Raw genomic sequence first — 25,322 nt, 5'->3', positions numbered from 1 at the left:
CCAAAAAGCAAGTGTATAATTACTCACTCATAAATAGATGTTACAAATCTCGTGTGACATATTCTGAAAGCCTTGGCTGTATTGTCTCCATCGCTTAGAATTTTAGTAGCCATATTGGCACTTGCTCATGACTGATGTTTACTAACCAGTACAGTTTAACACTGCTTGTGTATTAAGAGATGGTAAATGTTTGATAGCCTTGGTCTCTTGAGTGCAATACATGGATTTTATAGAGATTTATGTCTAAAATATATATGTGGCTTTGATGCCAGTGCTGGACTGAGTTTGACTAGATGCAATGAGCGTAATTTTTCACATATTTCCAGTGCTGAGAGTAGGAAGCAGTGCTTTGTCTTTATTTATTTATTTAATTTTAAATCATGGCAGACAATTACAGAGTAAATAATTCGTTCAGTATTTATTGTCTGTAGGAAAGGAAGGCTATTCATATAAAGGAAAGCTAATTACTTTTGCATTAACTGTAGTCAGTAGGGGATTTACGATGCATGCATCTGAAGGTGAGGTTGAAATTTTGTATTTCTAAGATTATGCTGTTGAAACTCACGCTCTAGGAAACCCGCTTGCTGGTAACATCCTGAGGATGGTAGACCCCCTGCATCAGCCTGGGTTAGCGTTACTTTATCTTTTAGATATACAGGTTCCCCACTTGCACTACCTTATCTTTTAGAAATAAATGATAAAATTATTTCAGCTGCACCCCAAGTTGCCTTTGGCTATCTCAGACCGGATGTACTTATTTGTGGCGCCTTTGCTTTCAGCTTTTCCTCCAAGAAAATTACTTCAGGTAACATTTCTCACTCGTTCTGAGAAACTGTGATTGAGAGAGTGTAAGGAAGATAGTGTGCTAGCCTGGTGTTCCTCGCTGGTGGGGAGGTGGCCCTGGGCCCTGAGATGCTCCTTTCCCTGGAAGTGTGTGTCCCTGGTTTGCCCCCTTGTGAACACACTCTATGCTTCATTGGTTAGCTTTTTACTTCTCAGCAACTGAAAGATTTATATTGTTCTAAAAAGCTGGCTCCATTATGATCTAATCTTGCCTATTTTCTCCTAAAATTCTTTAAATTATCATTTTTGTAAAAATAGCTGCTAGGCATGTTTGTAAAATAAGCTTAAATGATGATGAATGTATGCCAAAATAGGGTTTATTTAGACACAAAGTATGTTTGTTTAAATCAACATTCAAATCAGTGCTGGTCTGCAGGCTTTGATTCCAAACACAAGGAGATAGATATATTTAGCATTCTTTTCACCTTCCCTGATTTTTTTTCTATCTTTGAAACTTTGACTTCATCGCTTTGGTTAGTCATAAAGTTGATGTCAGTCGGTGTGAGCTGCCCTAGAGAAAAGGTTGTGGCCTAAGCATCCGAGAGTGGATCTGAAAACAGCCCCCAGACTCTGGGGCACCCTGCCCTGTCAGTGAGGGACATCTCAGCTCGCATCAGCCTGTCTGTTCTGTCCTGAAAGTGGCCACACTCAGGTGCCTGTCCTTTGTTATACAGCCATGATGGTGTTACTAGAACAGGGAATGGTCCTGGTACAGGATGGCTTTCTTCAGGGTGACCTGTCAAAGTTCCAGCTGGCACACGGTGTCTCCTTTGTGAAAAGTGTCCAGTAGCAGCCTATTGTCAACTGTCAGTATCCACTCAGTGTGGATCATACCGGCCTCACAGTTGTGCTTCCAGGCCATTGAGCTTCTGCTTGAACTTGGGCTTCCCAAGTCTTTGCTTGGGGCTTCTCTGCTGTGGGTAAGGTGAAAGCTGCCATCATCTCAGTGGGAGTTCCTCCTCTCACTCTCATTCTCCAGGTCTTTCACTCTCTCTCTTAGGCGATGGGAATTAAATCCAGGACCTTCATGCTGAGCTACATCTCCAGCTCTGTTTACATTCTGAGACAGGATGTTGCTAAGTTACCAAGGCTGGACTCAAACTTGTAATTCTTCTGCCTCAGCCACCTAGAGTTTGGGGATTACAGGTGCGCATCGCCATGCCCAGCTTTCTCCTTTCTTTTAGAAGGGTCTGCTTATAGTCTTTTAGAAGTAAAGAGGGATCCTCAAGAGAAAATAAAGATTATTACTTCAGGATAACATGAGCCAAGCCACACCAAAGGGCCTGGATTTCTGTGAAAACATTGAAAGCCTTACGTGATAAATTTTTTTCACATCTAAAGTTGCACACTTGTTAACACAGTTAGATACTCACTGAGCACCAGTTGTAAATATGAGTCTGTAGGACACTGTGGTAAAAGCATGTTCGTGTTGGCTGGCGACCCATTAGAGCGGCCTCTTTGCTGGTATAAAGCGCTGTTCTTTTCTCCCATATTCTTACTCTCTGCTCCATGTTACAGTTTTCAGAGGCTCAGCAGGTTTAGTGGGAAATGGTTTTAGAATCTTAATTTTTAGTCACAGAAAAATGTTGCTTTAGGCTTTCCTATCTTTAGTTCCCTTAAAGGAGCAGAGATTTAAGTTTAAATATAAAACCAAGAATATTTAGGGACTAAACATCTCTCTTTTTAACCAAGGATATTTTGGCTATTTTAATTAAAGACACTGTAATCTGCAAGGACCTCCTGTTGAAGTCAGGCCCTGGATGTGGCAGCCCGAGCCACCCTTCCTGCAGGCCCTGCCCTGCTCTCCCGGCTGCCTGCTCCCCGCTATGCCAGCGCTGCTGCCACCTTTCCAAGCAGGTGCAAAACGCTCATGTTCACCTTTGCCCTCCTTGGTGATGTTCCCTAGGTGCAAAGATTAAAAGCCTGGGTCTTAGTGCCTTCTGGTATCCCTTTAAGTAAAAACCAGGTGACGCTTTTACATACAGGCTTTTTGTGTGATTAGCAAGCCAGTTACTGCAGCAGGGCTGAATGCCCCAGCAGTCTGGCTCACGCCTTGTTCCTCTGTGTCCTTGTGTCACTCTCTCTCTGTCACTCTCCCTCCCTTCCTCACTCTGTCTCGCTCTCACTCTCACTCTCTCTTCCTGAAATTTTTCTTCAACATTGTGTAATTAAGATACACAGATCTGTAGATCTGAATATTTTGAAGTATGGTATTTTAATTACTTGGCTTTGGGAGATTTTCACTAGAAATCATCACTTTCCAGTAACGATGCCTGCGTGTGCAGCATTTTCTCAGTGGGACTGAAGAAATGCACCAAATTTCTTCTGCACTTAATCAGAGTAGAAAGAATTGCTGTATATTCTAAAGATGATTTGGGCTAAGTTCAGACCTTAAGTGCCTATAAACCTCTTTTTGCTTAATGAATCATTTTTGGTATTTGCATAATTCTATAATTTTTTCAAGTGTGGATAAAGCAAATGTTCACATATTATATTATAATGCTCAGTTTACCCATTAGTTCAACAGTAATTAACTTGTTGAAGCTTAGAACTTCAAAAGTAAATGAGGTTATTTGTTCAAACTGCCACCGGGTCTTCCTGGAATGACATTTAAATTATATAATGTAAATCCATTTGACCTGTGAGTTCTTGTCATTATTTAATGACATTCCTTACAGAATAAATTGATGTCAGGTTGGGCAGCCTGCTATGGAGTTGGCAGAGAGCTATAAAAACAAATTATCTTTTCATCTTATACATCCTTTGTTCAAACATTTGTAAAAATTGCTTTGTTTTTCTATAATAGCGAAGTGTCATTCAATAGTTAAAAGCCCATGAGCTGTTTTAGAGAGAGACCACAGACTGCATCAGGCAGAAATATCTGTGAAGGAAAAGTGCCCAGTATAAGATCTATCATTGTGCATATTTTAAGTTATGGACAAAGAATCTCTTTTCCCTTTGCCTGAAAATTCTACCACAGAAGATACAGTGAATCTAGGTTTTTTTTAAGTTTAAAACATACGGGATTTTTTTTTCTCTTGTTCCACTTTGCTTATTGCTTTGACTTTTACCATTGCCTTATTGGCAAATTTAAATATTTAACGTAGCACTGAAATATCCAAGATTTACCATGGGTCCAGCATTTAAAACCAAGTCAACATAATAAAGTAAGTAAACATCAACCCTACTAGCCTTGGAAGTCAATAGTTTTCAAAGAAGTATTTTTTCTAATTCATTTTCTAGGCATTGGATTACCTTATTTTACAACATTAAAGGAAAACCAAGGACCTTAGTAAAAGCCTATGTTAACAGCCCAGAGACTTTCACTAACAATTTAAACAGATTACATTTCTTTTAAACTTTCTGCCTTTTGCTAATAAGGCCAAACATTAAGACATGATACAATTTAATGAGCTGTATTCCATTTTTCTTCTCAGTTCCTGTAAGCAGCCATGTGACATAGCTTCTTTTTCCTCTGCCGATGGCCTGCTGCTACCTGGGGATGCAGGGGGTCGGGAGAGGTGCATTTAAGGCATCCTGAGCAGGGAGCATGTTAGAGCAGGGAACATATTCTCTACCAGTTCTCAGCATAGCTGAAGGCCTGCAGTAACCATTAGAAAATGTACTATAGACTAATTTCTGGTTTATTTTCCAGTGTTTGCCTGTAATAAAGCTGAGCCTGCCTGTATTGGCCAGTAGGCTTATCAGAAACAGGTCATCATACCATGTTTACCAGTCGAGCATGTGGTAGGCCCTCAGTGATACATTCTGAATAAATAAAGAATAACTTTGTAACCCCTCACACACAAGCAATCTAGGACCTTTGACATTTAAACCTTTGTGCACTCTGTAATTCATCAGAATACTACAATTAGCATCTGGGAAGCAGGCTGAAACCTTGACCATGAGCTGTAAATAGATAACAAGGTGCATCTTCTGTCTCTGCCGTAATTATAAAATGCACACTGTGAACAGCTCTGTGCATCTTCTCTGTGCCTGTCCCCGTCACATATTCAAAATGGGGATGCTAAGACAGGCCTGTGATTTGACTAGATGTTGGTCGTTCGGCAGCTGGATCTGTCTTGTGTATAGAGAGACCAGCTTGGCATCTGTAGGTAATAAGACTGAGCCAAGCAGGATCATTTGTGTCTACCTCATGCTCTTGCCAGATGTGGAGACCAGACTCCTTCCTCCCTGCATTGGGAATCTGTCAGTTCAAGGACAGCCCCTTCTTGGCATTAATATGTGATGATATTGTATGATTTATGCCAGCAGGATGGCTTGTGCCATTTAAATATATACAAAACAAAAGAAAATTGTCTTGGAAAAGCGATGGCACTTTCTTTCATTCATAATTGTTTGCATTTATTTTTTTAGCAATTATGATGATGTACTATAAATGAGAGTAGCGTTATATACAAGGCCCAGAATAAGTATTTAAGTATTAACTGAACCAGTGGTACGTGCATGACTGTCCCATCAGGCAGCTTGTATCACTGGTCATACAAGTAGTGCAGTCATGCATGTACCACCGGTTGTTCAAGCCACCTAGCACTACGACAGATGAATTACCACCCCATCATGAACATGTTCAACCATTCTATTCCTCTGATCACATGAGACAAATGTCAGATGTCCCTTATTGTGCCTATAGGGTGTCAGGGCAAGCATCTATCTGTTCTGGTGCGCCTGGGTCTGGTTGTCAGAATGATCACAACTCATCAAGGACAGCCAAGCTCACATAAAACTTCTTTCTGTTGGGCTCCACATTCTCAGCTCTGGCATGGGTGTGGAAGGATGCAGATTATGTGTCATTCCTTGTGTGCTCATTGTAATTCCATCCACTCTTTCCCCCTCACTTAAGAAGGCTTATTGGAATGCAAGTGAATGAGTGTCATCGTTAGAAAGAAAATCTTGAATTTTTCAAAAGCAGATTATTTGTAAATGTCATCATTTGAATAGTGGGATGTCTTGCTCACAGACATCTGAAGGCCGCTGTTGGACGGCATTCATGCTGCAGTCTTGGCATTAGGTTGGAATAAATAGCACATCCTACTGGGATGTATGAATATGATGAGGCTTCTCTTAGAAACCTCAGCAAAGCTTCATGCCCTGCTCTCCAGAAACATTGTGGGCAGCCTGCTGCAGCTTTTTCTGCAGAGGATGTAGAGTTTGAATGATTTCAAATAGACTCCTCAAAACTGTCTCCATCATTTTAGCTCAGTGCAGCAGACACAGACCCCTCTTTCCTAACAAAGGAAGGATATGCGTATTTTGCGGTGCTCCTAATGGGCCTGGTGGGAAATGCTGCACTGGGGGGAATACTGTACCTAGAAGAGCTGTTGTTTTCTCTCATGCTAAAATAACACCTCGTTGGTTTGCACCTTCCAGGTTTTCAGAAAACAGAAAGAAATTAAGTTAGCTACTAAGACTCCTTTTGTGCCAGCGGGCACTGAGTTCTTTGAGTCTATCCTTGCTCCTCCGTCATTGTCCCTCAGATCCCCTGGGAGGCAGAGGGTCATAGACTGGCAGTAATTGGAAAGTAAGATGTGATGACTGTTGGGGCTCCCTAAAGCTGCAAATGTTTTCCCCCAGTCGAGACCAGGGAGGAGGAATGTTCCCATCCCAGAAATAGCATACATCCCCATACTGAGTAATAAGATATTTACTATTTCAATATCTTCCCATGTCCTGTTTTTATTATGTTTTTTACTTAATTTATAGTGATATCCAGGGGGTTGCTTTATTTTAGACAAAAGTCCTTGGAAATGACTCATAATCACCTGCACTTCCTGACTTTGTATTTTGTTACTTTTATCTAGCCAGTCCTTCAGTGAAGTTTAGTACTAAAAGCAGTGGCAATCCTTTGAGTTCTTTTTGTTAGAATCATGCCTCTTTGGAACAATAGGAAAATTGTGAATTTTAGCCTAGAAACTATAGACTTAGGAGCTAGCTCCCTGTCCTCTAAGGTAATTCATCGTAAAAGTAAACCCATCCAATCTAAAACTTAGAAGCTTCCCAGACATTGTCCTAGCGAACAAAAAGAGATATGAAAAGCTTACATAAAATAGACGGGGCGCAAACCTTAACCCAGTGGTGGCAAAGCTGTGTGTGTCACTTGTGCTAAAGCAGGCACACGAGCCCTCTTACCTGGCAAGCGAGCCAAGTCGCCCAGGTCGCCCCAATATCAGAGAACATGGGGTTATGCACATGCTCAGAAAGGAGTAGCAGTGCCAGGTGATGACATCTAGAACAGTTTTAGAACATTCTGTCTTTGAAAGGTTTGCCATCACTGCCTTACCCCAAGCCACCTCCTGTTCTGGTTTGGTCTGGTCTGGTCCAATCTGGTCTGGTTTTGCTTCGTTTTTAATTGCTGTCTCTTAACACTTCCTAACATAGCCGGGTAATTCTGAAGGTGTGATACTGTTTTCTTGAATGTCTTTGAGGAAGTCTTAGCAGTGGAGTTGATTCAGACTCTTCAAATCTTTTAGCTCCAACACCCCAAGAAAGGCAGTGTTTGCTGGAAGCATGCAGTTGCTGGCTGGAGTCAAGCTGTGCACAGGAAGAACCTTAACCAACCACCCTCACTACGAAGACAACAGCCTGAGGGAGCGAACCAAAGCGGTGAGGCCCAACTCTGCCTTTTCGCGCTTTGGGCCAGCCCAGGGCTCAGCTTCCCTGTGCGGAGAATGATGGGCTTCGGGCTGCTCCTCCAGTGTGTGGGGTAGGGCGCGGGCACGAGGCTTGCATCTCCTCGTCCTGACAGCAGCCTGCCTCATCCGTTAAAAGGTGTTTAGGCACCAACCTCCTTTTAGAGGAATAAAAGAGACAATCAATAACCTGGAGTAAGTGCACTAAAGAGTGTTTCAGACCAAGCCCTGAGAGCTTTTGAATTGGAGAGGGAAAGATGAGGAATAGAAATGGTAACATTTTTATAAATCATTTCATGGGCCATTTCTAATTCTGAGAGTTTTGTTGCTGGGTTAGGAAGTTTTTTATATTTTGTTTTTCTGGTACTGGACATTGAACCTTTACATTGAGCTACTTCTTTTTTTTTTTTTAGATAGGGTCTCGCTGAATTGTTCAGGCTGGGCTTGAACTTGCAATCCTCCTGCCTCAGCCTCGCAAGGTGCTGGGATTACAGGCATGTGCTATCACACCACCTGTTCTTTTAGATAGGTAATATAGTCACATACTTCCAAGGTCATAACATAGGAAAGGAAATGTAGCGAAAGTCTCTCTCCCATCCCTGTGTCCGAGCTACTAGTTCTCCTCCCAGGAAGTGTTAGTGTTACCAGTTTCCTCTTTATCCCTCGTGTGGTATTTTATGCTTCTACAAACAAATACACACGCATATATTCATATTCTTTTCTGCCTTTTTTTAACTAAAGAAGTAACAGTATACCTTGCTTTTTTGATAATATATTTTAGGAATCATTCTGTCTCAGTATATTAGTAGCTTCTTTGTTCATTTTAAAGATACGTGCTATATGTGGATTCAGCATATTTTATTTAACCACATAGCCTGACTCCACCTTTTGCACCCATGCATACAGTGCTCCAAATAATAAACCTGTATGTGCATCTTTATAAATGCAGTGATATCTGTGTACACCAGTTCCCGGCTGTGAAACGCCTGGGACACAGTGTGGCCCTGTCCCATCATGCTCTGTGCAGTTACATCTACTTGCACCCCAGTCTTCAGTGCAGGAGCACATCTGTCACCCTCAGTCCTCACCCACAGGGTTTCAAACTTCAGTGATATTTCTTGAGTACCCTATTTTTTTTTAATGGAAATCATTTCAACTTAGACTCCTGCTAAAATGAGAGTTTGTCAGTTGGCCCGAGTGTCCCAGACAGCTCCAGGTTCAATAGAAGGGTGGCAAGTTTGGGAGGAGGTACTTCTTAGGCTGGAGAGCCGCAGAAAACACCACCCTCTCCAAGAGAGACAGATGCTGCTCCCTGAAACAGGCATCATGAAGATCTTCATGCGGTCTTCAGTGGTGACCTTCATTTCTGGAAGGCCTTTGTCAGCGCCTTCTGCCTGACTGTTGGGGGACCAGCCTCACGGTGCTCTCAGTGGAAGCAGTTCATCTGAGCTACTGAATTAGGCCCTCCCACTCAGTCCCGGAAGTCAGGAATGCATCCCCGGGAATCGGAGCAGCACAGGAAGCACTTCTCCTAACCCGCCCTCCGTTTTCCACACAGCCTTCCCCAGTGCCAGGTCCCAGAACACAGCACACTCAGTCCATGTGTTCACAGGGACCCTGGCTGGAACTATGCAGGGCCCGCCACAGCGTCCTTCTGCTCAGGGAAGGGTAGGAAGTGGTGATGGATGTTAGGGTCTTCTGATCAAGTGATATGCAGGGTAGTGACCTCTGGACAAGTGCTGTCCAGCTGAGGACCGGGGACACCCACCTGTGCCAGCAGCGGCAGCTGGGTCTCTTCCTCACCAGCGGATGAGCCCACACTGTACCCTCACTGGCACTGGACTATTTTTGTTTTGGTCCCTTTGTTGTCTTACTTACTGAGCTGCATTATTTACCTTGGTGAAGTATTGTTAGAATTGGCTTCTGCTGATAAATATATTCATAAGTCAAAAGGACACATTCCTAATCCAAGTGCATTTGGTGTCTGAGCCCAAATGCATTCAACATGACTCACTCCCCCCTTCCTACAGCTAGATAATTACAATATTCTTTTGGAAATTTGCCCTACACACCGTAGGACTAAAGATAAGTGATTACAGCAGTGGCCTTGGCAGTTGTGGCGGGGGCGGACCTGTGTGTTTCGGTCTCAGAGTCCCCTCCATGGGAGGTTATAGCACATTCCTCGATTAACTCACAAGTGGCTGAGAGGTATGCTGCCTTACTCTGTTTTGATTGCGTTCTGAAGGTTTATCAGATATATGCAAAGAGGTCCCCAGAGGAAGTGCACGCCCTCCTGAAGTCCTTTGGCACTGACTACGTGATCCTGGAAGACAGTATCTGCTACGAGCGCAGGCACCACCGGGGCTGCCGGCTGCGGGACCTGTTGGACATCGCCAATGGACACGTGAGCATGTCGCCTTACATAGCGTGACTCTCCTGGAGTGGGATTTCAATCAATCCTGAAATCTTTTTACTGTGTGTGTGTGTGTACGTAGGTATTTCTTACTCTACTGACAATAGAACTCAGGGCCTTGGCACTATATCCCCAGCCCTTTTTTACCTTTTATTTTGAGACAGTCTCACTAAATCACTAAACTGCCCAGGCTGGGCTTGAACTTAGAATCCTCTTGTCTCAACCTCCCAGAGTACTGGGATTATAGGTGGGCAGCACAGTATTAGAATGGTATCATAAATCAGGTCCTCTGTCCCTTCCATTGTGCAGAAGCCCTGCCACAGCACTTCAGTGACTGCCACAGGGGCCTGGTGAGGTGTGAGGGACCCTAGGGTACCCAGACAGAGTTACACAGCAATTCTGTCTTTGGCTGGTTGGCACGGTAAGGCCCTGCATAAAATTCAAACAAAAAACAAAACTGCTCCAAGACTCCCGTCGGCTCATCCATGGGTAACTGCCAGCAGCAGGCTCCCCCTCCCAAGTGCAGGGTCTGGTCGGCTTGCCTTTCCTTCTCCCTCTGCCCGCTTCAGTGTCCTGTGTCCCCCACCCCGACGGCTGCAGAGGTAGCCTTCCGCAGCTAAGCTTGCACTCCAGAGCAGAAAAACAAGCCATGGATCTTGCCTTTCTCCCTCCAAGGAAAAAGTTTTTGAAGTTGTGCTGGGTCTCAAATAGAAATCTCCACTTTTAGAACCAGGGCTGACAGCGGGTATGAAAGCTGAAGGTTGGATATAAATGGATGGGATGAAATAACAAGCCTAGCCTAACCTGAAAACAAATTAGTGATTTAAGATTCAAGTTTTTGCCCCAGGAAAATAATAGTAACTTTCTTGAATTCAGAGGCAGTAAAGACTAATGATACGTTTAAATTTTCCTTTGTGTGTGGCTTTTTCTCACTCATGCATCTGATGAGTTGGAAAACTTTCTCTGGTCAGAATAGTTCTCTGTATTTCGTTTTTGTGAGAGGGACAATATGTAGTACATTTCTAAGAACAAGGAGATCCAAGTTCTAGTTCAGACTTTGCTGTTAATGGTGACCATTGTGTGATGCTCAGCCTCCCTTCTTGGCCTTGGTCTGCACTTCTGAAGAGAAAGAAGGATGAACCAAGTCATCTTTAGTAGCCATTGACAATGAAGTAATATTCAGTCTCACCGACATATTCTTAAGGAAACATAATACCTGTCAGGTATGGTAAATAAAAATGGTGAATATTTGTTATTTTTTAAATTCATTACAGTAAAAGATACATTGCCATTAATCCTTTTCAGGGTACTCCCCCTTGCTTCCAACACAGTTATCCCATCATTGTTACCACCTTCTGAAGCAGTTCTGGAAGTTCTTTTTCGTGAGTGTCTTTAGTTGCACCGCTGTGGCTGCCTCAGTGATGGAATGCACACAAAATGGGCAGTTTTCATAGTCACTTTCACTTTGGAGAAGAGTCAGAAGTCATACGGTGCCAGATCTGGTAGATAAGGTGGATAAGGACACAGTGTAAAGTTTTGTTTTTATTTTTTTTGTAAAATTTTTATTTGACAGAAATTTCCATAGCTGATTGATTGTGGAAACCTGCAGTGAATATTTAAATTCAAAAAGAAACTATTACAGTAAAAGATACGTTACCACTCATCCCCTTCAAAGTACTCCCTCCTTTTCAAACACACTCACCATTCTTGACAGTGCATCTTTTTTTAAATTATAGTGTAAAGAGACAAGGACAAAAACAAAACAACACAAAAACAGTACAGAATTTCAAAACAAGATGATAGGAAATTAGCAGTGGTTGTTGTATTACATATTGTTATCTTCAAAGTAGTTGCTCAGGACAGTGTGTCTTTTACTGTATTTTTTATTTCAATATTCACTGTTTTTTTTATCTTACAAGTGTGTTTTACCCCAAATTGAATGTGAGTTTGTTTTGGGTTTAGATGATGGATGGCCCAGGAGAGAATGATCCTGATTTGAAGCCTGCAGACCACCCTCGCTTCTGTGAAGAGATCAAAAGAAACCTGCCTCCCTACATGGCACACTTTACCAGGGTGTTTCAAAACAAGACCTTTCATGTCTACAAGCTGTCCAGGAACAAGCAGTAGACATTCCGGCCCTTCTCCATTCTGGATACAGTGAGACTGTATCGTAAGGGGAGTTGGTAGCTGATGTTCCCAGGGTGAATGGGTCACCAGTACCCAAAAGCTGTGACATGCAGACATCCTGCAGCTGTTTACACAAGTGTCATCATCTTCCAAAAGCTGAAGTCTTTTTTTGTCTTGTCTTTATGTTTCATATCTTCTAATGTTCATTAACTAAATGTTCACAACTTCCTAAGACTCACCTAGCATTTGGCTCTTGGGTAGAATGGTGTGTGTTCCAGGATGCCTGGACAGCTGCATACCATGCTGACAAAGAGAGCCCAATCAGGATCAGAAATACTTTCCATTTTCAGTTAACTTATAAGAGCTCTGAGTGGAAAGGAGAGGATGTATAGTTAAATTATTTAATGTTATTTCACTGGTGAAGACCAGTTGGTGGTTTTGTTTTTTTTTCTCAGTCGGTGGTTTTTTAAAAGTTCTTTGTTGTCCTTTTTCATCTTACAATTTTATAATGTTTTCAAATTTTCCTGGTTTTAACATGAACAACAAAAAATCATGTTAGGTCTTTGTATGTATTTTAAACATCATGTTGTACTCTGTCTGAGACATTATATATCTAGTAGTCTGTGTCATACATTAAAACAGTGTTTTAATGCTGGGCACAGAAAAAGTGTTACCAGTTCTGTGTCGCTGAGTTCTCAGAAGTCTATTTAGGCAAGTAGAATTCATTACTTTTTAGTCTTATTATTTAAAAAAAAAAAAAAACTACTGATACTCTAATCTCTCCTGCAAGTAAAATAGTTTGCTTCATTTCCTACTCATTTCAATTTACTGGGTTTGCAAAATTTTGTAAACTTTTTGTGTTTTTAGCCTTTGTATTTTTTACAGCCTAGAACCTTGCAAATTCTCAATATTTTTTAAACATGGTATCTTGACTAGTTCGCTAGTGCAGTATTTTTGGCAGACGGCATTTTCATACCAAGTTGACTTGTGGTCTCCAATCTTACACCGTGGGCCCTGGTAATGTCATTCTTTTCCACACTAAAAGGTAACCAAGTGCCTCTAAGTCATGTTTATTTGTAACAACAGAGAAGATTATACATACCTGCTCAAAATTTTTGATAATTGCTTTTATAATTCATTTCTAATAATTAGGGACATGTAAAAGTTGCTGATAAAAGCATATTGTCCATTTAATTAAATCAAGCTGGCTAATGAAATTAACTTTCCCCTCTGTTCTTGCCGGTTGGAAATGATTTAAATGTTTCTCCTTGCAGTTGTATTGAAGTAAATTGCCAGCAGCATCAAGATGGATAATGTCACATGTTCACAGGGTTTAGTATTCAGCTACTAGTTATTAAGCAGCGTTCAGAAACATTTTTGCAGTGTCTTGTTGGACATAGGATACTTGGCTTTTACCAAAACTTATTTAAATAAAAAATTGGCAATAGCTGGGTTATTAAATTATGCAACTGAAACTCCTGAATTATATCTTTCCTGTATTCCTTAATAAGGTTGGAGACCACTGCAGTTTAGGATAATACAATAATAAAACATTTTAATCAGTACTAAAACTTTAATTAAGCCAGTAATGATGCATGCCTGTTGTAGCTGACAGCATGGGTCAGTACATCCTTTGGCGGTGCCTTACTTTAATTGAAACCAAGCACATGTAAGGTACAATATGTTGACACTATGTGGTCTTGTTTTTTACAAACTCTGTTACTTTTTCAGGCCTGTTTACGTTTATTTTAAATATTCCTGTGTGTATTAGTCTTAAGTATTTGGAGTCTCACTGTACAAGGAGTATGTACTTAAATTTGTATGCCCACCCTCGCCACGTTGCTGGCACACCCTAATTCTTTTCATAGTGACACTGTTGCCAAAACATGTAGTGTTCAGTCTTTAGTGAAAAATATAAAGTGCCAAAAAAAAATTGCAAGACGGAATCCATATAGACACTTTCCAACACACTGTGACCATGCACAGTAGAAGTTTTTATTTCCTGATGATGCGGTTTCCCTTCTGTTAGCTATTTTTAGCACCTGTCAGGCTTCTTGTCCATGACCTTGTTGTTGCAGCGCACGGGAGGAAACGGGGAGAGCATCTGGCCTGGCTGTGGCTGCCAGCCTCTCTGCAAGGCAAAGCAAGAGCCCTGTGGCCCGAACTCCCCAACCCACAAGCCTTGGGGGCTGCTCCGTGTTTGGTGATAACCTCAAATTAGAGCTCACTTTTTCTGGACAGAAACACCCTCTGATTTTGCTCCTGGCTTGGCGGTCAAAAGAACCCCGTAAGTACAGTAGGAGTGCTTATAATTGGTTCCACTTGTGACTCCCCAGAGTACTGAAGTCCCCCCCTTCCCGTGGGCTGCCTGCCGAGCCCCACACAGCAGGCGGAGGGCATAGCCAGGCTGCTTGTGCCCTCCCAGGGCTCTTGCTCCCCATTTGCACTGGATGCTGCTCCCAGAGTTCCCCCCTCGCCCCCCGCAAGTCCTTACTGTGAGTGCGCAGCTCAGGCAGCTGTGTGCAAACCTAGGAGATGTAGGTATAAAGTACAAGAGTTGTTTCTACAAAAATGAACTTGAATGCCTTGGTAAGATTACATAAATGCTGAATGGCTAATAAAATTGCTTTTCAATTCATCACGATTTAAAAATTTTTTAAAATATTGGGGAAAACATAAAAACCAAGGAAATTCGTCCAGGTATTCATTCCACCTTCAAAATGCCTAAACCAACAGAAACGTATTAAAGTGTACCCGAATCACGTTGTTGGTGTGATTTATGCAGGAAGTAGAACTGCAATCGCTGGATTGTTATGCAGAGGAAAGGCCTTGGCTTCACAGCAAAATATTAGAAAATGAAGGGCTAGAGGTATAGCTCAGTGGTAGAACACTCGCCTAACGTGTGAGGCCCTGGGTCCCATGTGCAGCATCAGGGAAGAAGATAATACATATATTATGCTCTCCTGTTTTAACCTACTTAATTAAATGACCAACTACCTATAATAAACACAATTGACTAGTAGAAATTCTACTCAGAAAGATCCCCATCACTTTTACTATAGGCTTTTACAGAATAGTAATTCATTTCAGATGTATTAGGAGGTTAGTTAGTAAAGGATGATCTAGGCCAGCTGCTGTCTCTTTAAAGATGATTTTCCTGACCTGTGTGAGTCCAGTTCTGTCTAAGAAATTCGTGTGTGTGTGTATGTGTGTGTGTGTGTGTGTGTGTGTGTGTGTGTGTTAGGTAGGTGCTGCTAGGGACAAGGACCATGTATATCATCTGGTCTGCATCTTTATTTCACAATTAACTAAAAATAAAAATGAGTATACCAACTCCACATGACTATGATGTCAAAACTTTGGTTTATCCTTGATCAAAATTTAGTGGAAGTAACACTGAAATATTTAATTTAAAAAAATTGAACCCAGACCTTGGCATTAATAGGAAGATATCAGACTTTTCTCAGATCATGTATCTTGGTTAACGTGCTCCCAAATATTTTATACATGACAGCCTTTTAGCCTAGGAGAGAGTGATTGTTTGCTCATGGGTAAAAAGCTTTTAAGATGAAGAGAGTGGCTCACTTTCTTGTGGCAGTTAAGGTTCTGTTTTTAAAATCTTGTGGGTAAAATCTTACAAAGAGCTTTTATAATTTGTTGTACTGAATTGTATGGAGATTATATACTAAATAAAGCTCTTTTAGATTACACAAAATGAGTGTCTTCCATTTGTTTGAAGGTCAAAACGAAGGAACCTACTTCAATGGGAAGGAGGGGTTGAGACTATGTAGTAGGATCTGTATTTGAACTCACTATGTAGCCCAGGCTGACCTTGAAGTCATGGCAATCCTCCTGCCTCAGCATCCTGAATTCTGGGAGGAATCTACTTGTTGAAATGCAGTAAATATGTGCAGAATAGGGTGATCACTACAAAAGGATGTGGCAAGGTCTTCATTGTACTTACAATGTTGAAGGAGTTCACTTCTTCATGTGAATTTTTCATAACTACTGATTGATTTCATTTGAATCTTTGGTGTTCAAAATAGAAGTTGAAATTTCAGGCAGAAGTGACCAGAAAGATAAATAGAAAAAACTGGCAGTGGGATCTCAAATATCTGTACAGATGAGTGGGTTCTAACACGGGAAGAATCATAAATGATACAGTTAAGTGCAGCTCTGAATGGCCTGAATTTGTAATAGTTTGGCTTGAACCCCAGTCACTTAGCGGATAAAAGGCTTTTTCTCTGCTCCTCTCTTCAGAAAAGGTATCTAAAACTCATCTCATGAACTTTTCAGTTAATTTAATATTTAGAAGCTTGCTTTACAGGGTTATTTTCAAAATGCAGATAATATAACTAACAGTGTAATGGGAAATCAATTTAGTGGATTGCAGCCAACACTTAAAAGGCAGGAAGGTAAGATGAGTCCATGTGGTAAATGTGTTGTTCAGGGCAGTGTTTGTTTCAGCTATGGATGTAGGTATTAATGTACTGTGCACGTACAAAATGTATTTCTTATTATGAATTAGAGCCACAGCTGAGAAATGGTGCCATAGAGTGAGCAGAGATTTCAGAAGGATGGCAGTCTGAGATTGACTCGGCCTTGACCCCAGGCTTAACCCTAATAGAACCACCTACACCTGATGATGTTAAGGAACTATTTTTATATTTTTCAGGTACAATATATACTTTTTTTGGCTTTTTTGCAACAAAGTATCATGTAGTTCATGTTGGCCCTGGAATTCACTATGTAGTCCAGGCTGGCCTCAAACTCATGGCGATCTTCCTGCCTCAGCTTCCAAGTGCTAGGATTATAGATGAACATTACCATACCCAGCATTGTATTTTTAAACCCTTTTTAAAATAGATACTGAGATATTTACAAGAAAAAGATTACATATCCAGGATTTGCATCAAAATAATCCTGCCGGGCATCTAGATGAAATAAGATTGGCCAAGAGTGATATAGTTTAAACTACTTTGGACTTTTTCAAAATGAAAAGAAAAAAACTAGAACCAACTGTAGAGACCAGGAAACTACAAAGATTTAGAAGGTAAAATCTGAAATCAATCAGAAACAACAGAAAGTATAAATGAAACTCCAGTTCTTTAAAAAAAAAAAAAAACCAATGAAATAGATAATCTGCTAAACCTAACAGAAAATAACAAAACTATCCACTATTGGGAATATGAAAGAAGACATAATCCCAGAGTTTGGGATGGTATAATGACATGAGAATAATGTATGCAATCCTGTGGAAAAAAATATAAAACCTTAAAAAAATAGCTGATTTCCAAACAAAATAGAAGGGGCTGGGAATTTAGCTCAGCAGTACAGTGCCTGCCTGGCAAGCGCAAGGTCATGAGTTCATTTCCCGGTACTGGAAAAAAAAAAAAAAAAAATAGAAATTGCCAGATAACCCACAAAGAAGTTGATAACTTGAGTAGATAAAACTCTAGAATACCTGGCAAAGGGTTGAAAGGTCACAGAGGACATTTGGACAAGAAGGTGCACAGTGGAAATCTTTCAGGAGAAGAGTTGGCTGTGGGGTGTAGAGCAGTGGTACAGTGCTTACCAAGCGTGGGGAGGCCCTAAGTCTGCTCTCCAGAGACACAGGAAGAGAGGGGGGCGGGCCAAGTTTAGTGAACTTTCCTCAGCCATTGAGTAATAGAGAAACCAAGTTTGTTTGAGGAAGTTAGTCCGATTTAACACAACTCAACCCAATAGTGTGGCATAACAAAGCATCACGAGCTTTGTAGCTTCCAGCAACACACATTTATCTCAGCGTTTCCTGGGTCAGGAGTCTGAACACGGAGCAACTGGGTCCCCTTGGGTTTCCTTCTGGGTTTCACAAAGCTGAAGTCGAGGTGTCAGCTGGGGCTACATTCTCTTCTGGAGACTGGGGAGGCCACTGGGCCTTGAGGCCACCTCTGTCCAGAGGCAGAAGATGTGCCTCTTGACAGCCAACAGGAAGCAGCTCCAGGGAAGGTGCAATTCATCTGCTAAGGGCACTCATCTAAGTCAGAACCCCCTCATATAAGCTCCTATTTTATTAACTCAAAATCAAATGATCTGGGATCCTGAATTGTACCTGTAAAATCCCTTCATCTTTTAGCATAACCAGATCGTAAAAGAAATATCCATCATGTCCACAGGCCCCACCCTCACTCAAGAGAAGGGCATTATATAGGGCATGTTCATGGGGGGCCTCAGAGGGATTTAGAACTCTTCCTACCACAGGTAGTTTAAAAGAATAACTGAATATTTGGCAGCAACTAACAGGGTTATAAAATGTCAGAAAAGAAAAGCTCACAAGGTGAGTCCTAATTTCACCCTCACTTTCTCCTTTTGAGTCTTTTCCAAAGTGTGACACAGAAAAACGAAAGCCAGGCAGAGTATGGCAGCCTTACAAGAAGAAACAGATTGGCATTCATGGCTGCCAAAGCAGGATTTGGTTGGGGTTGAAGGGAGGTGGCACTAGAAAGGAGGCAATTACGATAAAGAAAACCTGAGAATTTCCCATTGGACCCATGGCCCTCACCTACACAACATGGCTTGGTAGAGAACATCCAGAAAGTGGCAGAAAGCTAGACAGATCAGAGGTTAGCAGTGCTGAGGAAACATTGAGACTAGGGCCCAGCCAGGGCTAAGAGACCTTCAAATATCTCCCAGCCACTCAGTTGAGATCTTGGAAAAGCTACAACTCATCCTGGGATTAGAGACAGTTATTCACATTTCCAGACAAAAACAAATAGAAATTTGCTATGGTGTTAGTTTTCCATGACCATGGCAAAATACCTGAGATAATCAACTTATGAGGAAAGATAATTTTTGGCTCTTGGTCTCAGAGGTTTTGGTCCATGACCACATAGCCCTGTTGATGTGGATCATGATGGTACAGAACACCATGACAGGAGCATGTGAAAGAGGATACCTGTTCACCTCATGATAGTCAAAAAGCAAAGAGAGGAAGAGGGAAAGGGCCAGGGTTCCTGTATCCTCTTGAAGGACATAACTCTGCTGACCTAAGGAACTCTCACTAGGTTTTCCCAGTGGAACCACAGGCTGAAGAGCAAGCCTTTACCACCTGGGCCTTTGGGGATAGTTCAGATCCAAACCATAGCAACTATGAAGGATGATAGTTTTATCCATAGCCTCCAATTTTCTTGACAGTTTTTATGCATACCTCTAGCACTCAATCAAAAATAAGTAGGCGAAATTTTTTAAAATATTGAATCAGTTGAATTAGAAGGGAAACCATAACAAATAGAAGATATTGAAGTCTTAAAGCAGATTTTCATATATAGTGGCTATGTGTGTTATATTCAAGAAATTAAATGGCAAGATGGAGAATTTAGGTAAAAGAACTGAAAAACTTTTAAAAAGAACAAAATGGGAATAGTAGAACTGAAAAGTACAATAAATTAAGTGCTCATTATTGAGTTAAAGAGCAAATTAGACATAGCTGAAGAGAAAATCAATAGACGACAATAGTTTAAAAGAAAATATGCATACTAAAAAAAGATTTAAAAAAAATGAAAGAGCATGAAACATCTTCTAGAACATTCTATTTTATCCTGTAAGTGTAACTGAAGTTCCACAGGGAAAGAAAAAGATGGACTTTCAGGACTTTGAGCAAGCAACTGGTCTTAGTCTATTTTGTGCTACTACCACAACACCCACAGCTAGGTAATTTCTCATGAGCAGAAGTTGTATTTCCTCTTAGTTCTGGAGGCTGGAATATCAAGGTCAAGTTGCCAGCATCTGGGGAGGCCCTCTTACTGCATCATAAAACATCACAGAAGGGCTCACATGGACAAAGGGCAAAGAGAAGGCAAGGGAAAAGGAAATGGGGCTGAATTTGTCCTTCTATAAGGAACCTTTTCCCATGAGAGTGCTGTTAAGCCATTCATGAGGGCAGAGCCCTGAAGGCCCAGTCAGCTCTTAAAGGTCCCACCTCTTAGCACTAGTGAGTGACGCAGACCACTATGAAGCAGCTCTGAGCAGGATTTAAATTAACCAATTGGCTTTCCATGTTTACTTGTGAGTCTGTCGGAGGCCTAGGCCCCTTTGTCTGGAGATGGGCAGTGGACTTACAGTAGGTGAACCTCTATGAGTCACTGGTCCCAGCTGAGGCCTGTAGTGGCCTGTGAAGCTATGACATCTCGAAAGAAAAGATAAGATCACTGCTGAGGACGTTTGGCTCCAACCCTGGTTAACTAGATGAACACTGTAGCTGCAGGCATCTCACTCCTATAGTGAAGGCCTTCCTGGAGCTAACATAGTTCTCCTAAATTAACGTAATATATTACATAGAGAAGTCCTTGAGCAGACTCCCAAAGTCTTTGAAGAGTCAGGCTCAGATTCCCACCTTTCTTCAGTATTCCCCTCTTTTGTTTGATAACTAAATAAATACAGGCTGCCCAGAGAAGATCTTTGTCTTAGCCCCCAGAGAATCTTGAATTCTGTTAGAGGGTTTTGGACTTCCTGGAACCCTAAAATCATATCACTTCTCTCTTTTATTTAGGCCTTTTCCATACACTTGTTTGGGAGATTACAAGCCTGATCAATCTACAGTAACTGAAGAATAGTATTAACCCATTACACTACCATGGTGGAGATTAAGTTTCCAACACATGCTTTTGAGAGGACATATTCGAACCATAGTGCTACTTATATTCTTAGCTTCTGTGTCTTCTTCGTTAACTGAGTATGTAATAATCTCCCTCTAGGTTTGTTGAGTAGGTTTAATTAGATAATATTTAAAGCTCTTGGCCCAATATCTTTTTTTTTATTATTTTAAAGAGTGAAAGAAGGATAGCATAGTAATAGGGGGCTTACCGAATTACAGGCAAAGTGATAGGAAATTATCAATGGTTGTTGTTTTACATATTGTTATCTACAAGATAGTTTCTCAGGAAAACAAATAGACAAATAATAGTGAGTTACAAACAAAAGTGGTAGGTTATTATCAATGGTTGTTGTACTATACTTTGGTATCTTCAAAGTGGTTTCTAAAGAAAATAAATAGAGCTATACCTGCAATTGAATATTCATTAACTATTCTCAATGGTTGTTGTAGGAAACACATAGTAATAAACATTCATCCATTTACAAAATAGCATAGGAACAATACAAACATTACAGAGTTATGGACAGATTAGTAGGAAAATATCAATGGCTGCTGTAATACATGGTGGTATCTTCAAAGTGGTTTCTCAGGAAGACAGAGATACACAAGAAAGATCTAACAAGTAGTTACAGCCTAAGCATTGTGAAAAAGGGCGGATTACCTCCTCACCAGTGACTCCTTTCGCTGAGGTATGACGGCTGGAAGGAAGGCCAGGATTGGAAAGAAGGACCGAGAGACTTGCACCTGTGACTAGCAACAGGCTGTTTTCTTTTTTCTCTATAGTCATGATTGCCTGGGGCTCCTCCATGGAGATGACAGTCTGGCCAGAGGGAGAAGGCAGAGTATGCCCTGGGTCCTCTCATTCCTGTTAGACTAACTGGTAGGATGGGTCTGAGCTCTGGGGCCTTTGCTTCAGAGGACAGTCTGACCTCTAGTGGTCACCTTTACAGTCAGGATATGGCCCAGGTAGCCTCTTAGGGCAATTCCTCTAGAGGTGGCCTGGCTTTTAACAGTGGTAGCAGATGAATGTAGTCATTGAGTTCTTCTTGGGGCCCTGAGAATCTCGGTCTCTTTGTTTTCTCTCCTTGGCCTCCTCCTCATCACGGCTATAGAATACTGAGGAGGCAATTCTTACTAACATCTCAAGTGAGCCATCTGGGGTGAAAGCCATTTTTTTGTAGCTTTTTCTCTCCAGCCTCCCAGCACATTGGGACCCTGCACCCACTTAGTGTCCTCTCCCCAACCGTCAGCACAGGCAGCAGGAATCTTGGTGCAGACCTCTCCAGAGCTCCACATGCTCCTCCACTGCAGCCTGTGCAGTCAGGGGAAGAATGGCTTCCAGAGAGTCTCCCCAGGTATTGGGCAAGGTCCTCCTGGTTTCCAGCTTCCAAATGGCTCTTGTGACCCCAGTCAACTGAACCTCTGACTCTGGGCGTAGCCTGTATTCTCGTGTTCTCTGAGTCCTTATTCAGCAGCTGCTCCTCTGCTGACTCTGGACCTTTCTGGTTCTCAACGGCAGGGGCAAGAGCAACCCACTGTGTGGCATGTATTCTTGGCCTGATATCTTGCATATGGTAAGAATGATGGATGGATGTTGCAGGAGAGCATCATCACCATCGTCATCAAAACTGGAATGTTAAAGGGCAAAGTATGAAGAACAAAGTTACATGTGAGCCAGACACTCAGACACCTTTAATCCAGGCATGGTGGATGCACACCTATCATTCCAGCACTTGGGAGGCTAGAGCAGGAGGATCTTGCAAGTTCAAAAGCAGCCTGGGCTCTATAGTGAGTTCAAGTCCAGGCTGAACTATATAGTGAAAATCAAAAAAAAAAAAAAAAAGAAAAAGAAAAAGCAAAGTACCTTCAGAAATTTCATGTTTACTATTCCTGCCATAGTAAACGTCTTAAGAACAAGACAAAAATAAAGAATTTATAATTTAGAAGATTAGTAGAACAGCTGATAAGGAAACCAACTTTTTCCTGAAGTATATATTACACTGCAAAGAAAAAAAGCCTCTGTGTATGTGTGTGTGTGTGTGTGTGTGTTCACACACACACGCACATGCAGGGGAGAAAAAGAGCCATGGACAAAGACTAAGGGAGACTGGTGGATTGATTTTAGAAGAGTTATCACCATTGTTGAAGATAAATGTGCAGGTTCTGCCAAGATGTGCAGATTCATGAAGAAGTGGCTGATTGTGTACGAATCTGCTTAAGAAGGACAGAGTGAAGGAGCATGATTTCAGGACTAGCACGGTAATTAGAACAGCAGTGTGCTAATTAAGGCTCATAAATTTAATGAAACTATTAGCATTTTCTCTTGCAAGGAAAGGTGGATTTTTTTCCCCAGGAAATGACACCTGCGAACAATTATCTCTCTTATTATTGCTATTAGGGTTATTTACTTAAGATGTGCTCACTTAGCACTTACTGCTGTTAATGATTTTTCACCCAACACCTGATCTCACAGTAGATTCACTCTCTGGTTAGGAAAGTACTTTGGGATTACTGATAATTAATAGCATAGCACAGATAGCCATGACCACTTTTATGGACCCCACTCAAGTTACTTTACTGCCTTTGTGGGCAGTATTTTTGTTTTCTTAATAGAAGAAAATGGTTCAGAATCTTTGAGCGCCTGAAGGAGGAGTCTGTGGGGCTGCGAACACTAGGAACACAGCCTCCCCTGATGCCACCATTGGCTCAGCGACTCAAGGAGAACTTACTGAGTCCCTACTCCAGGCAGGGGTGAAACCTGAATTTAAAAGAAACATGAATTTAAAAGACCTTATTGTTGCCCTGAATAAAAATGGCTCCAGTGGCCCTCTGAAGACAAGAAAACCAAGTAGAAAGATTCATATTGTGAGTGACAGAAAAACTAACCCACCAAGGGAAATCTTAAGCACACTTCACTTTCTCTTAGGCCTTTTGGGAAGGCTGCTTTAATGTCCCCATGGTTAAGCCCATTCAGATGAAGCACACTGAGACCTGTGGGCACTGGGGACACATTACTGTGCGTGACAGGCAAGCTCCATACTCCCCTTGAGCTGACGTTCTAGTGGAGTATATGGAGACCGATGAAAAGAGAATGGCAAATGTTTGGAGAGAATTACAGTAAGCCACTGTGGTAGCGTGTGATTGGGGTGCCACTTGGTTTTGTGGGAATGCGTGGTTCTTGGGATTGAACCACACCGAGCTGCATCCCCAGGCCTTTTTTTATTTTTTTATTTTGAGACCAGGTCTCACAAAGTCACTAATTGCCCAAGTTGAGTTCGAATTCAGTCTTCCTGCCTCATCCTCCCAGAGTGCACCACAATGCCCAGTTCAGTCACTTGGTTTTAAGAGCTCAGAAAGGCTTCTCTGAGGTGACATTTAGATTAATATTTGAATGACAAGAAGAAACCCACCAATCTCAGACTGGAAAGAAGAAGGATATGGGTGGATTGGACGGTTCCAATAAAGCTCTTAATGCAAGAAGGAGCTTAATATGAGTGAGCATCACAGATAAGGCCTGGGGGAAGACAGAGAGGAGGAAAAGGACAGACAGGTTCATATCACCTTGCCACAGTGAGAAAGCTGAATTGTTTCCCAAATGTGATAGAAAAACATTAGAGTCAGTCATGGTGGCACAGGCTTGAAATCCCAGCACTCTGGGAGGCTGAGGCAGGAGGATGCAAGTTCAACACCAACCTGGGTGATTTAGCAAGACCTCAGTACTGCAGAAAGAAAAAGAAAATGAAAGAAACAAAGAAACAAAGAAAGAAAGATGACAGACATTAGAGGAATTCTTGAGCAGAGTAGTAGTATCTAACTTGCGTTTCAAAAAATATGTCCATGGAGAGCCAGGCATGCTGGCATATGCCTATAATCCCACCACTCTGGAGGCTGAGGCAAGGGAACTGTCACCAGTTTGAGGCCAGCTTAGGCAACATAGTTGGTTTAAGGCCAGTGTGGACCACATAGTGAAACTCTGTCTCAAAAAAGCAAAACAAAAAAATATGTCCACAGGCGTACAGCTGTTTCCACTGTGCAGAATCTCACAGGATGTCATCCAGAGCAGAAATTCCTCCCAAACTGCACTCAACATGTGTTATAGGAAATAAACATGTGTTGATGCCACTGAGACGTAAGAGTTGTGTGTTATTGCACCTCCATCTCCCCTATCCCAACCTGAATTACCACAGGAGGAATAGACCTTCCGCAGGAGCCAGAAAGAAAAGAGTGATGAATTAACCATGTCAGCTCAAGACACTTAGCCATTAGTGTGCCCTGCTCTTGTGCCTCCCTGGCCACCTCACTGCTTCACTTCAATTAGTATTAAATGACTAACCCCATTCTCACTGGTCTCTTCCTCTTTCTAGAATAACCCAGCTACTGCCAAGGTCTACAAAGCTACATTCCAGATAGCCCCACGGTCCGACAATGGCACCTCCTTGAGCCACCTTTCCTAGTGCACCTACCCATTTTAGAACCCATGACTTTTTATAACAACTCCATCTTGTGGGGAACAAATCAAGGTTCTGAGGGAGCTACATTAAGCCCTTCCTAGGGCAGTTCCCCTAGTGATCTGAGTACCCGACTGTCTTGGTTACTTTTCTCTCATTGCTGGGACAAAATACCTGATGCCCAAAATTAAGGAAGGAAAGGTTTATTT

The 25,322-nt window shown here is 41.8% G+C and overlaps 1 protein-coding gene across 3 annotated transcripts in view; it reads left to right on the top strand.

Annotated features, from left to right (window-relative positions):
- Positions 1 to 15,700, top strand: part of Dpy19l3 (dpy-19-like 3 (C. elegans)) — a 78,863-nt gene extending 63,163 nt beyond the window's left edge. For all 3 annotated transcript variants that reach the window (XM_005400090.2, XM_013522544.1, XM_013522543.1), the window contains 3 exons: positions 7,335 to 7,467; positions 9,739 to 9,897; positions 11,869 to 15,700. In XM_005400090.2, coding sequence (XP_005400147.1) covers positions 7,335 to 7,467; positions 9,739 to 9,897; positions 11,869 to 12,033 — 457 coding nt within the window. In that variant the 3' untranslated portion in view covers positions 12,034 to 15,700. The remainder of the gene's footprint in view (positions 1 to 7,334; positions 7,468 to 9,738; positions 9,898 to 11,868) is intronic.
- Positions 15,701 to 25,322: the final 9,622 nt, after the last annotated feature.

Source organism: Chinchilla lanigera, unplaced genomic scaffold (genome assembly GCF_000276665.1).
Source record: "Chinchilla lanigera isolate Chin_1 unplaced genomic scaffold, ChiLan1.0 scaffold00067, whole genome shotgun sequence".
Lineage (NCBI taxonomy): Eukaryota > Metazoa > Chordata > Mammalia > Rodentia > Chinchillidae > Chinchilla > Chinchilla lanigera.
This window is presented reverse-complemented; position numbering and strand designations above follow the sequence as displayed.